The sequence below is a fragment of the Phoca vitulina genome, unplaced genomic scaffold, assembly GCF_004348235.1.
Source record: "Phoca vitulina isolate PV1807 unplaced genomic scaffold, GSC_HSeal_1.0 scaffold8, whole genome shotgun sequence".
NCBI lineage: Eukaryota > Metazoa > Chordata > Mammalia > Carnivora > Phocidae > Phoca > Phoca vitulina.
This window is the reverse complement of record NW_022589711.1, coordinates 37,049,690-37,064,612: the sequence shown is the minus strand read 5'-3', so window position 1 is coordinate 37,064,612 and position 14,923 is coordinate 37,049,690. Positions and strand designations below refer to the sequence as shown.

General features: G+C 47.2%; 1 protein-coding gene across 1 annotated transcript; it reads right to left on the bottom strand.

Annotated features, from left to right (window-relative positions):
• Positions 1 to 1,866: 1,866 nt before the first annotated feature.
• TIGIT (T cell immunoreceptor with Ig and ITIM domains) lies at positions 1,867 to 14,328 on the bottom strand. The gene is made up of 4 exons (XM_032407180.1): positions 14,265 to 14,328; positions 12,916 to 13,245; positions 10,798 to 10,904; positions 1,867 to 2,103 (listed from the first exon to the last, which is right to left on the bottom strand). Exons 1-4 carry the CDS (start codon positions 14,326 to 14,328, stop codon positions 1,867 to 1,869), a joined length of 738 nt encoding a protein of 245 aa, XP_032263071.1.
• Positions 14,329 to 14,923: the final 595 nt, after the last annotated feature.

Genomic DNA, 14,923 nt, shown 5'->3' with positions numbered 1-14,923 from the left:
TTAGGGGACTGTCTCTTCTGGTTTTCCATGGAAAAGCCAGTTTGGTGAATTCCACTTTAAAATTTATTTTCTGTCTAATTCAATCTCATTTTAGTAACCTGACCCATTTATCACATCTGTGGGTCCTTTTGTACTTTTATCACCATCCAAATGGTATTTGTAGATATTTCCTGTTACTATAATCGTGTTAAATAACACTGTAACTCTCAGTCTAGCCTTGACCCAATAGACATCTCCTCCCAATCAAACTGACACTCCCTTTTTGTCATTACATTTTAGTTCATCTCCAATCCATGAATTGTATTCTACTCGCAAGCAGTTTGCACTAGCTCTGCAAGAAGAGTGTGGTGAACTGCTGTGGTCCCTAACAGCACTTTACACGCGTCCATCTGTCTTCCAAAGGACTTAGCGCTTGGGACAGATTTCAGCTCATGGCTCCTAACCACATACCTATTTGGTAGAGAAGTGAGAAAAATAAAAATCAAAATCCAAGGAGTAGGAGTTGAAATGTCTTCTTGCTCAGCCTGCCTAATTCTTAGGGAGCAGAGCAGTGCTTGATTCCAGCCATTGGCAAACGACAGCCTTGCTTCACATTCTCACTCAGTTCCTCTGCCCGGGAAAGAAAACCTGTCACCTGTGAGCGCAGCCTCCCTCCTCACTCCTATAGGAGAGGTGGTGGTGGGATAAAGACCTGAATGCCAGTTAAATGGAAACCAGCGCTTAGATGCCACCCAAACCCCAGCACGAAGAGCTCAGGGGATGGATTTAAGGGTTCAGAGCAGCTAAGGAGAGGGCATTCATCTTTAAACACTTGATCACCCTCTTCCCTGCCCCCCACCCCCGGAAAAGTCCCTATTTTAAAATCCAGGTATTCCTTTTGGTGGGACACAGGTTCTTTCCTCACGGGCTCAATGGTGGATTGATAGAGAAAAGGTGGGTCCTGGCCAGGGGCTAAGATGCAGCTCCCACGGCAGATGCCACACTCCCGCGCACGTCCCCAGCGGGCATCTGGAAGGCCTCGGGTCCCCTGCAGCCAGCCATCCCCGGACTCCGAGCACACCCAACAGAAGGAGACTTGAATTATCTGCCCGAGGAATAAAATCCGAAGGCCTGCTGGCTCCCTTGGTGCCGGGATCTTCCATGTGGGAATTTCAGCAGTTTTGGTTAGTTTCTCGGCCCTCCCTAGACAAAATCCCTGCTCCCTCCATCCTCCCAGGCCACTTCACCCCAGACAAGCCTGTCCTGACTACCTCAGCCTGCACCAGCATCTCTTCCCAAAGGCCTAGGTCTCGTATCCCTATCTTCTTACTACCTTTAATGGAAATGTCATTACCCCACTTAAGTGTAAGGTCTAAAAGGGCTCAGATCCGAAAGCACGATTTAGTCATGCTCAAATCTCCCCCGTGGAAGCCGGTACCATGCCTTGTTCATAAAATGCCTTGAATGTGTGAATGTTGATGAAAATGACCGTGAGAAATGAGATGAGTCATACCATCATCATCATCGTCGTCATCAGCATCATCATCCACAAAACTCTGCCCGTGCCCAGACCACCAAAGCCCCGCCCAGTGCTATGAGGGGGAAGGCATTTCTCGGAGCCCCAGGGTCTGCTCAAATGCTAGATTCAAAACCAAGTCATTTTTTTTTAACTGTGCATTCAGAATCAAGAAACAAGCTGCTCCCTCTGGGTCTGCCACAATGGAAGGGAAGGGGAGAGGCAGAGGAAATACGGCGAGGATAATGACCCTTATTCACTCAACTGAACATGCACATGCACACACGGCAGTGACAAAGACCGCAGACCCTTACACGTCCACCTGTAACCGCAGACACAGGAGTGCCTCTCCCAGATGATGCCTCGGGCAGCTAACCCATCTCGGCCAGGAAGCTGAAGCTTCCAAGGCTCCTGTAGCTCAGGACATTGAAGTAGTCATGTGGCTCGGCATAGTCCTCTCCCCCCTGCTCTGTGTAGAAGCCCATGGGCGCCGTCTCTGCCTGCCCGCCACTTCCAGCCGATGACAGAGCTCGGGGATTCCATTCCTCCTGTTCGCGTGCCAGCATCCTGAGGCCACTTTCCGCACAATGGACTCTGCAAGATTTCTTCTAAAAACAAACAAACTACTAAGTGAGGATGTGGGGATGTTATTCAGAAGTTACTCCCCAACAATATATATGGTTACAATGATCTCTCTCTCTTCCTTTCTTACACACACACACACACACACACACATGCAAGGTTGTGTTCTTACCAACACCAGTTCCCTAACCTTAATTGCTCAACCTCATCACAGCTAGATTTCAGGACTAAGCACCCCAGTGAACCTACACTCGCTCCACATACAAGGAGCCCTGCACCCCATTACTATTCACTACTCACTAAGCCCAGTGAAGCAGCTTTCTGCCTCAGCTCCCTTGCTCTCGCATCTGACACTGTTGACTTCTGCCTTTTTGCCATGTTCTCCTTCCCTGGCCTCCATGGCATCACTCTCTCTTGGTTCTCCTCTTCCTGTGAACCCCCACCTTCCCCTTCAGCCAGGCCTGCTTTTTTCCTGCCTCCACGTGAGCTCCCCAAATAAAGGGGTTCCCCAGAGCTCTTCCCTCTGTTTCCTCATACTCAACACTCTGAGTCACTTCATCCATATGTCCCTCTTACGAGCACCCTCTGCCCCCTGAAGATTCCCAGATCTCCACCCAAACTAAAACCTACAGACTTCTGCCCCGAGCTCCAGACCTAGGCCATCACAGAAAGCCCAGACTCACCGTGTCTCAAATGAGAGCATCATGTTTCCTCCCCCACAAACTACTCCTGTCCCTGCATTCTCTGTCCTCATTCATGGCACAAGCTGACCAGAAACCTGAAGCCCAGTATTAAATTCCGATCAGCCATCAAACCCCGTCCAATTTCACTCCTCAAATACTCCAATTTTACTCGCTCTAAAATCACTTCCCTCTTCTCTGTTCCTACCCCCATGTCTTATCTCCCCCCATGCTTCTACATCTGCCTGCCTCTAGACGCCCTCTTTCTTCTGCTCTGACTTCCACGTGGCCACCAGCACAGCGATAGTTTGGAACTGGGAGTTGGATCATGCCATGCTTCTGCCTCAAGCCCTGTGATGGCTCCCCTTGTCTACTGAAGGGTGCTTCATCTCCTATAGGAGCCACAGGTGGATGGCAAGGGGTTTGTAAAACCCCACAAGTCAGTCCATAATTTCTCTACATTCCCTGCAGGAGACTGTGTGTGATGCCTCCCAAAATGCATTTTGTGATTTGGTCACACTCACCTTTCCAGCTGCATCCCCTGCAGTGCTTCCCCACCCAGCACCCCAAATTCTGGTATAGGGCCTGGGTACCAGAGAGATACCATTTACTGTGAAGCTGCTGTGAGCACGCGCTGGCTAGCTCCTTTATGTAATCTCAGCAACAACCGTATTGAAGTTTCCACTTTTGAATGAGCTAATAGGCACCGACAGGTGAAGCCACTTGCCCTGGACCCAGTTCTGACATGGGGCCAGGCCAGGCTCTTTCTCCTCAGCCAGACTGCCTCTCATCTTACAGCTTCCTGAATGCCATGCACTGTTTCCCGCCTCCCCTATTCTGTATGTGCTACTCCCACTGTCCATTCCTTGTAGTTCCCCAAAAAGTTGTTTCCTCTTTCGTCCAGACTCAGCTGCATAGCACATTGTCCAAGAAGGCTTCTCTGACCGTTCTGGGAGAGCGACATTCTCCCTGGATCCTAGAATATGTTCCTGGACGTTCTCTGTTGTAACATTCAACGCTGTCCAGAACTTAATATTACCCCTCTCTCCTCTTCAGGCCCCAAACTATGAGCTCCCTGAGGGAAGGATCTCTGCTGTGTTCCTCTTTATAACCTCACAGCCCATAAGAGACAACAGTATATGTCTTAGGACTGAAATGTGTGTGTACTCACACATGTGTGCACACACACACACATGCACACACACACATTCTTCCTCAGCCCCATACCTCAAAGAACAGGAATTTTCCAAACCCAAGTAGGGACGCATGGTCAGATATCTGCGATTGCTCTTATGGGAAAATAGGACAGATAGCAAAATCTGTTTGGGAAAATAAAGGGTATGGAGTCAGCCATTATCCCCCTAGGAGAGCATCGCAGGTGAAGGTTGTGCTAAGCCAAGGAAATCAAAGACCTATAGGCACAAGCAGGATGGCCGAAGAAATGCCAAATGACACCCAATGCAAAGTTACACCCTCTCGGTCTTACTGGAGACTGCTCTAAACATGTCACTTACCCCCACCATAGGTCCGGAGGACAGAATCCCAAAAAGCCACACACAGGCCTGGAGAATCACAACAAACACAAACCAAATCTCATTCTTCCCACCCTCTGTGGCTTCCTGGGTTAGGAAACAGCATCATCACTGGCTAGTGTCCAGCTCAGCAGTGCACGAATATAGGTTAACAGGACAGGTGGGTGGGCTGCATGGATGTACATCATGAACAAATATCAAAACTTAGGGCTGGCGCCACCCTGCAGGCTGAGGAACTGGGCCCAGAGAGAGGCCATGGTCTCAAAAGCACACACACAGGAGTCAGGTGGTCTGTCCCCACTCACTGTTTTGTTCATTCCTTTTCAATAGCAATGGCTGCTCCCTTCCCATAGGTATGAAGGAAAAGCATGGTCCTCATGGATCATGCTGATGCTGGACTTAAAAAAAGTACTACATCCCTTGATGTGACCCAATCCATTTAAACTATATAAATATCCAATTCCTTCTCAAAGAACTGATTGTGACCTTTGGTGCTGGTATTTTCTTGCTTCCATTCTTAGATGGGCCACCCTTGCCCTGGGATCTTAAAACCATTTTGGCTTCCAAGGTGTTCTGGGAAATGTAAACATGTCTGAGATGGGTCTCTCAGCTGTTCGATTTTCATTTCATCCCGCATAGGGGACTCTGCGATTGTCAGTATAAAACACAAGCCTGGGGCTGATGTTGTCCTAAAGGAGCCACAGAGATTGGAGCTGGGCCCTAGGAGGACAGACGGTGCCCCCTGGGAGAATACGAGGGGGAAGGACAGTTGGCTGTCATTGACATGGAGCTGGACACACCCATCTCTCCTTTCCCTCACAGAAGGTCCCCCAGGGGAACTGCTTAACAAACAATATCCATTCATTTAGTTGTAATCAATCCATGCAGTATCAACATTTTTGAGTACCAAGTATTATGAAGTGCTTCAGTAAATAAAATTTATGATAATTACAAGAACTTCATAACCAATACTTATTACTACATGCCAGGAAAAATGCCAAGTGCCTTACATGAATTATTTGACTTGAGTTTCCCCACAACCCTGTGAATGCAGCATCATAATTATTCGCATTTTACAGATCCTACCACAGCAACTCAAGTGGTAGAGCCAGGATCCAAAGCTAGGTCTGTCTGATTCCCAAGTCCATGCTCCTAAATAATGCAATCAACAGGCTCTCCAAGTCTGTGGGGAATGCTGTCGGTACCCTGCTCAGATCCTCCCTACCTGACCGGTGCTCCCATTCCCCAGACGCTGGGACTATTGGCTGTGGGTGGCTCACAGCTGCCCCTCCCCCAGAGAATTGCTCTTGGGCCCTCTCTGGTGAGCAGCCAGTGGTCAGTGATGACTGAGGTGAGTGTTCAAAAAGCCAGCTCCCTGCCTCAAGGTACAATGAACTGCATACAATTCTTACTGCTGCCAAGTCTCCAGCTGAGACCACATCAAGCTGAGCTTTCTTCCCTCAGCCCTATCCTGCTTCCCTCACTACACTTCACCTGAGAGTCCATCCCAATAAACTACTCTCACCAGAATTCACATGTCAGGCTCTATTTTTGGGGACCTGATCTAACACAGTTGCTCCTGGCAGTGGCCCTAGAAACAGACACAGGATGGGATTGTGGAGGGAAATCCCTCCCCAGCTGGATGGGAATACGAACCCCACCACTGGTTGTGAGATGGGTTGGGACACAGATGGAAGGGGATTCTGAGCTGGTGCCACATCTCTGACATTTGAGAAGTATGGGAAAAGAGTAATTATTAGAACTGTGGTATTGAGTAGCTTTTACTCAATCCCTGCCCCCCACCTCCCCACCCCCTGCCCGATGCACTGAGGAGAAAACATGACAGGCTCAGATCTATCAGCACTTGGCAGCATTTCAAGAAACACCCATCTCCAGCACCGAAGACCAGGCACAGGACCTAACTGTAAGAGAGATAGAACTTCCAAACAGGCTGGATTCTAAGCTTGGGCTAGTCTCCTGTGTCTAGAAAAGGAGGGATCTCTATGACCTGGGAGGAGGCTCCCTGGCTATATGCACTGGAGAGCCACCTGTTTCTCTCGTATCATCTGGAGCGGCAAAAATGGCCCACTTCTCCTTGATGGAAGTTAGGGCCCTGTTCAGACCTGTCTCCACCTCCCCTATAGGCCATCAGCCCCATATTTAGGGCAAGACCACAGCCTGCACTAGCTGAGGGAATGCTGAGGGAGGAGAGAGATTGTGCCTAAAGGACATGGTTAACATGTACTGGCAACAATGGGAGAACGTGTCTGGGAGTGAATCCTGAGAGTGATAGTCTGGGCCGGGCAAGTAGAATATGAGACTGGACAAGGGGTAACTTGTCAATATGGGGACCCATCTCGTGACTTACCATGTAACACCCTCACTAGGGCCCCAGAAGAGAAGGCTGATACACTGCTGTCAAGAGAGATGCTAACACTGCTTTGGCAAATTATGCAAGAAAAAAACAAAATGCTCAGAAAAGTGGGGCTGCTATAATGGATATATGTGAAATCATAAGGAATATATATATATATATATATATATATATATATATATATATGTCTCTGTCCTCTGTTTCTATTAATGTTTGGTCTTTAACCCTGGTTCCTGACACAATGCTCCTTAAACCCTTATAATTTCCTGAATGATGGGAATGTCTTATACAGGGCTCCTAAATCTCTTGGAATCTCCTGGTGATAGGAGTCTTTTGTTCCAGTGAGGTAATGTTGGGTGGACTCCTGGTTGGAGGCTGGTGACCAGAAAGACCAAGCCATGATTCGAAACTTGGAACTTTCAGCCTCACCCCACCCCCATTCTCCACAGAGAGGAGAGGGGCTGAAAAATGAGTTCATGATCAATCATGCTTACATGATGAAGTCTCCAGAAACATCCCCCAAGTATTGGGTCCAAAGAGCTTCCAGATTGCTGAAAACATCCATATGCCAGGAGAGTAACACACCCCAACTCTCCAGGGACCAGAAGCTCCTGTGCTTGAGACCCTTCTTGACCTCATCCTGCATATCTCCTTCATCTGGCTATTCATCTGTATCCTTTATCATCTTCTGTATTATGTAATAAGCCAGTAAATGTAAGTAAGTGTTCCTCTGAGTTCTGTGAGCTGTCAGCAACTTATCAAGTCCAAGGAGGGGGTTGTAGGAACTTCAGTGTATAGCTGGTTAGTCAGAAGTACAGGTGATAATCTGGGACTTGCAGCTGGTGTCTGAAGGGAGGGCAGTCTTGTAGGACTGAGCCCTTAATTTGTGGGTTCTGATGTTAATTCCAAGCAGATAATGTCAGAACTGAATTGATTGTAGGACACCCAGATGGTGTAGAAGAATTGGTCAGTGTGGGAATAAACCCACCCATCTGGTGTTTAGAAGTGTTCTGTGCAGTGTTAAGAGTAGAGAAGAGGAAAAAAACAGAGTTTTCCCCAATATAACCTACTAAATCAGGGACTGGCAAACTAAGGCCCATGGCTCAAATCTGGCCCACCACAGATTTTTGTACTGCCCGGGAGCTAAAAATGATTTTTATATTTTTAAGTGGTTGAAAACAAACTCAAAAGAAGAATAATATTTCATGACACATGAAAATTATATGAAATTCAAATTTCAGTGTTTATAAATAAAAGTGTGTTGGAACACAGCCATACTCGTCCATTTGCATCTTGTCTCTGGTGCTTTCATACTACAGTGGCAGAGTTGAATTGTTGCAACAGAGACCGCATAGCCCACAAAGCCTCAAAGATTTACTACCTGGTCCTTTACAGAGAAACTTGGCCAATCCCTGTACTACATAATTTTGAAAATCCTATAGCTGATTATGGTTCTAGGAAAGATCCAGAGGACACTCTTTCACAAAGGTGGAAAGGAATGTGCTAGTGAAGAGAGCACCAGCATCATTAGGAGGCTTAGTGGCATCTCTCCTCTGCATGCTGGGGCTGAATGCTTTTATAGAACTCGATCCCTGGTAGCAACACAGATGAGGAGACCCCAAAATAATGTAGGGGCAGATGGCGGAGCTTAAGAAACAAAGTGGATGTAATTACTGCAATGGCAGCCAGGGAAGCCTGACCCACGGGGATATGAAGATGGCTAATAAAGCAGTGTTCCAAAAAGAAATATAGATGGACAGCCAACAGGGGCATTACCTATAGACACAATCAAGAGATCAAGAATACATGAGAGAAGGCTGAGGCCAGCACCCCCTCCAAAGTCAAGATCTCTTGCCCAGTTTCCGGGTCTGTGAGCAGCACTGGGGTGGATACCATCTCTGTTCACCCCTCAACTGCACTCTCCATCCAGCCTTCTGTTTCCTTCCATCCGATTGTTTCCTGAGGAGACTGAACTATAGGTACTACATCAGGGGGCTCCCTTGCCCTCGGGCTTGAGTTTGGGTTTGGCCAATGCAGAGCAACAAGAGGGGAATGGAGGGAAGGAGAGTACATTCTCTCTGCCAGCGGTGGCCTTGGACTGGCTGTAGCCTTCCCTCAGAGATTACAGTTCTTCTCAAGGTGGTCCCCTGCACAAATCTCTCTCTTTCCAGGTTCTAGTAATCCCCCTCTCCTTTCCCCTAAAGATGAGGGGTGACAGCAACACGCTGCTACACGTCCCCTAAAGGTTTCCTTATGTGTTGCCCAGTTCTTTGTAAATGTCTCTTTTAAACTGTCCTTAACCTACCCACCTTGAGAGCACTATGCGTTCCCTGCCATATCTAATTATATTACTGTGCAGTTGCTGAAAATCAAAGAGAAAGAAAATTTTTAAAGAACCATAAGAAAAAGCCATATCTGCAAAGGAGCAAAAATAAGATTCACATAATTTCTCAACAGAAATATAAGAAGCCAGAGACGATGGAAAAATGTTCTCCATGTGCTGAAAGAAAACACTTGCCAACATAGAAGTGTAGACCCAGCAAAACAGATACATCACTTTTAAGTTAAGGAGAAATAAAGATATTTTCAGACAAACAAAAACCAGGATAATTCATCACCTGCACAAAAGGAAATACTAAATAATATTCTTCAGACAGAAGGAAAGTGATCCTACTTACAAGATAGGAAATGCAGGAAGAAGTGGAGAGCAACAGAAAGGATAAATCTAAGTGAATATTGACTCTCAATACTAATTTCTTTCAGGGTTTCAAAGAAATTTAAAACTAAAATACATGGGGATAATAGCAATAAGTTGGGAAGGAAGGTAAAAAAAGTTAATGTGTCCTAAGATTCTTGCATAATCCAAGAAATGATAAAAGCACTAATTTATACTAGACTTTAATAAGTCAGGGGTCTATTTTGTAATCTCCAGTGTAACCACTATAAGAATAGCCAAAAATGCCTCATTACCAAAGAGATCTTTTTTATAATAATAAGTACTTAATTCAAAAGACAGCAAGAAAGAATAGGGAAAAAACAGGCAAAACAAATATGAAGAAAATAAGGTGGTGGCTACAAAGCCACTTATTTCAGTGATAACAGCAGCATGTACATGGTCCAGAGGAAGCAAAGTCAGGGATGAAGAGTTGGGTTGTTAACTGAGCGGAATGCGAGTTGGGGGGAAAGTGAATCGGGAACTAGGGAGGAGGGTCTAGTCTGAGGTGGAAAATAACATTGGCAATCCCAATCTTGCCTCCCCCAAAATGTTTGGTGACTGGAATTAAAGTGACCCGGGATGTCTTAAAAAGCCCAAAAGGGGAGACAAAACAAGTGGTGGAAATTCTTTCGCTAATCAGTAGCTACCATTTAACAGCACAAGCATGTTAATATTTTTTTCATTGTTTACAAAGCTTTCACATGCAATGTGCCGCCTGTTCGTCGCAACTCTGTGATAGAGAGCGAGCAGAATCACTGGCATCCCCACTTTCTATCTGAGGAAATGGAGGCCAGGGAGATTCAACGTCTTTCCTGTAATCACACTCAGTGCTGACCTTAGAAACTACATCATCCACTTGCCCATCTAGCACGCTTTCAGCTGCGTGACCTCTTAAGCCAGAGGGACAGAGGATTTACAGCCTACTGATCTTGCCATGTACCTTTTAGTCCTAAATTTGGGGAGTGTTTATTTCTCATCCTACAGGAGTGCTGGGTAGCCCAGCAATACGGAAAGGTTATTAAAATCAAATAAGCTCACATGCACAACTCCCTAGCACAGAGTGGATGCCCCAGATGCATCAAACTCACAATAGATAAATCAAACTCTCCAGGGAGTGGCTTCGGGGGCAGGCAGGAGCTGGGAACTGTAGGTGACAGCAAGATGGGAAGCATACAGGTCCAGGCTTTCTGGGCGGGGTTCCCAGACCAGGAAGGGGACAGAAGAAGAGCGTAAACAACTTGACCGAAAGGCAGAGCAAGGACCATCGAAAAGCATGAAGAACAGAGGGCGAGACCACATCTTGGTCTTTCTCTGGATAGGACAGGGACATGAAAGGATGGCACGGGGTGGGGGGGACATGAAAGGATGGCACGGCGGGGGGGTTGTCCATGACTGAGCTGTGCAGCCAGGGTCATTACCTTTCTGGTCAGTGTGACCACCATGATGGCTGCCACACAGATGACTGCCAGCACTGTGGCCATGGCTCCCAGCAGTGGGATCTGGAATGCAGCACTGTGCTCAGCCACTGGAGGGATGAAAAAATGAAGATGAGGGGGTGAAAGCCAGAAGCAAAAGGCAACCATCACACATCGAAGCCTCTGTGTCAGGGCCCAGAGGTGGGGGTTGGCCAGGCCTTTCTCAAAGTTCTGGGGTCGTTAAGCCCGGCTCTTTGGCCAGCAGAGCAGCTGCTTGGCCCGTCATGAAATCAACGGCTGACCTCTCGAGCACCTCACACATTTGACCCCAGAGCAGACCACTGTTAACACTCCCTTCCTCTAGTCGATAAAACCACTTTCTATAATAATCATGAAATGAAACAATGACATCCAGAGGAAAAAAAAAAACAACCCACAGAGTGAACATTTTCTTTTATTAAATTTCATATTTATAATCATACCGGGAAAAAAAGTTTAATTAAAAATTAAAATAAAATTAATATTAAAGTACTAAAAAGAGGGCAAAAAGCATATAACCTTTCACCGTAAGCCTATCACATTATTCCAGCTGGGAGATTCTGGCAGGGGAGTGAGGTTCTAGAGCTTTATCCTTCACTTTTTCTCAGCACCTGGCACATAGCAGGTGCTTAATAAATGTTCACGATATGAAGAAAAGCATGAAAAAATGAACTTCCATTAAGATGTAAAATGTAAGGAGGAGAAGCCGAAAGGGAGTTATGAAGAGAAGTGGGATAGCTGATGCAAGGAGAGCGTGAGAGAAACAGGACAGGCGCCCAGATGTGAGCTATGCCGCAGGTGCAAGGGTTTCCAGGCTGCTGCGTCCCATCCCTGCCTCCTTTCCAGGAGCTCCGGCAGATCCCGGGTGTCCAGGGAAGTCTTGAAAGAAGGGGATAGCAGAGGCTGGGCCCTCTTCCCTCTAACTAAGGGTTTACACTGTGGGAAAGGTGGCTAAAAATGCAGTCACTTGGGGCAAGGTAGTGCTCACAGTACCCACGGGATACCAGGGGGAGGGAGCCCAAGCTCTCAGAATGAGTTCCTTCTGCCCGGCAGACTCAGCCTCTTGCTTTGGCCGCAGGTGGGGAAAGAGGGCAGATGGGGAGCAAAGTGGTCATGGAGAACACAGCTGCACGGGGCAGAAGGGCTGCGGCGGGCTGTCCATAGAACCAGAAAGGATACGGGCTCCTACCCGCGTGTGGCAATGACCTATGTCCCAGCCAGCCAAGAAGTACCATTTGAAAAGAAACTTCCCAGTAGCCTTGTATCTTCTCAGCCTCCGCCCCCATCAGATAGTTACGTGGGAGGGTCTGGCATTCAGAGCTCACACTCCCTTAGTCCCAGGCCCTGTTTAAGGGCATTTTCTTGCAGTAAGGAATTCAATCCTATGGTAGCACCTCGTAAGGTTACATCTGTTTTCGTTTCACAGATGAGAGAAGTGATACACAGAGAAGCTAAGTGATCCTGTCTGAAGTCAACAGCAGCACCAGGATCTGGGACCCAGACTGGCTGGGGTCAGAGCCTGAGCTCGTAAGCACCCTGCTATACTGTCTCTCAGACGCCATCATCTCTTCCCACTTTCCAGGGAACCGCTTTAAGTGTTCAGGTGGATAATGAATGTGAGAGCATTCTGGAAACTATGAAGTACCAAACAAATGCAAATTGCTGTACATTTTCACTTAGCACACACTGTGTTTTAATCCTTTATAAAACTTAGAAGCTAATTCAAATTTGCATGATTGATGCTAAACTAATAAACGAGAACCCTTCCCAAATGACCTTAATGACTATTCTTCCCAACAAACGCACATAAGATGCACTTCTTACCCAAAACAGTGGTTCTCAATTCTGGCTGCACATTTGAATCACCAGGCTTTTAGAACCTATTACCTCCCAGCTTTGCCTCTGGAGATTCTGATCAAGCTGGTCTGCAAAGGGGTACCAGCATCAGTATCATTAAAGCTCCCTGGTGATTTGAATGTGAGCCGAGGTTGAGGGACCCTGCTCTGGCAGAGTGTTCGGCAGGAACACATTTCCTATTCTGGAGGATGAAGTTCATCAGCCACCCTGCCGCAGAGGGCATACCTGAGCTGTGTAGGACCTCCAGAAAGAGTGTCCCTCTGTAAATCCCATCAGGGTAGGTGTGATAGGTGCAGAAGTATTCCCCTGTGTCATTCCTGGTCAGCGACTGCAAGGTGAGGCCCAGGTTGGGGCCTGGGGCCATGCGCTCCCTGAAAGCTGGGTAGATGTGCCACCCCAAGTTAGCATGATGAACGGCCAGAAGTTGGTCCTGCTGCTCCCAGTTGACCTGAGTCACTTTGGCAGTGGTGGAGGAGAGATGACATTGCAAGATGACAGAGCCACCTTCCTCTGCAGAAACGTTCCCCATTGTTACTATCCTGCCTGACACAGCTCCTAGGGAAGGGGAGAAAGCATGCATGAGTCCTGGGGCAACAGCTATCCTTGAAACTTCCCACCAAAATCCCAAAGGGCTTTGAGGCCACAGTTGGTTTCTGGAATGACAGACTCGCCTGTCCATCCCGTCACTCCCCACAGAGACTATAATTGTTACACGGCAGAGCACGTCACCCACTCAGGATATTCTGCTGTAATCTAGCTTCACGACGAGCTCATTGATTATTTCCATGTACTTATTTTCTCTTCCTATCTAGAATATAAGCCCTGTCACCCACCACTTGTGTTGTACTTGAGCTTCCGGCAGCCAGTTCTGTGCTGGGCACATTATCCTTTGAAATGAAACCTGGCTGTTTGGTTGACTGCCCTTTGGGATTGCCTAGAAAAACTTTCAGGAAAGCCACAAAATCCAAAGGAAAGGAGGGTTGAAGAGAAACTGTTTCTCCCACACAAAACCACCCTCCTTAGCACTGACCACCCCAGCACCGTGGGCACAGCTCTGCCTTCAAATGATTCAAAAAACAACATAAAAAATAAATTATACTATAGTTTCTTAGCATCTGTGTGCTTCCTCAGAAACATCTGTCTATGGTTCTTAATACAGAAGAAAACAGATCCAAAGTAAATTCAGTCTATAATGGTAGACTTTCTGGAGTCTGTGAAGAAGACATTTTTGATCCACAGAAAACATACAATGCCTTTCTAGAAGTTTCCTCAAGGACAGAAGACAGAACGATGGAGCAGAACTGAACTTCTACAAGGGAACTGATCATCCCTCCTCCTGGTCCTTTTCTTTCCCCCTGTTTCTTTTCTTGGGTTGGCCAGTCAGGCACCCCAACTCCAAGGACTTCACCTGCCAAAACAGAACTGCACCTCCTTCCCAGAGGCTGCTTTTTCTCACACGAGGGGACACAAGACTCTGAAAACCATGTGTTTCCTTCCCTCACTCCCACTTCCACTCCCAGCCTCCCTTTCCTCCTCCTCTTCCTCCAGTCCCACGCTAGATTGTCAGGCTTTACCTGAGGCTGGGAGGGGAGCCTGCCCCAGGCCCTGGGCCCAGATCAGGAGGAGATACCACCGCATGCTTCTGCCCAACGGGGGGCCCACAGGAAGCAGCCTAGGCCTCTTCTGCCACCAAAACTGGCGGACTGCACATAGGCCAAAACCGAGCCTATGAGGAGAGAGGGTCTTGGAAGAACTGAGCTCAGCAAAAACAATGGCAGACAGAAAAAAAAGCTCTCAACAAGTACACAAACTGCAGAGGGTGAGCCACAAGAAAGACCATGAAGGAAACACACTAAAAAATAAACAAAAATGTGGTTAGAAGCACATTGGTCTTTGGGTTACTATTAGTCAATCTACTGTTTTTAAGTTCTGTCTTAATGTGCCTGTTTTGTATCAGCCTTTGTTTCAGGAGCTCAAGGTCTCTGTGTATCTGTGTAATGCCCAAGATTCTGAAGAACTGGTTACTGATAGAGTTCACTGGGCTCCCCCTGGCTTCATCCAACTAAGGAATGTGTACCCATAAGGGAAACCTACATCTGCACACTTACAGACCAGGACCTGTGCTTGAAATCTAATGAACCACGAACAAGAGGCAGTTACTTCAGAGACAAGATGTAGGCAGGACAAAAAGTCTTGGACAACAGGGCAACTTGCCTTTGAATGAGGTTCCTCT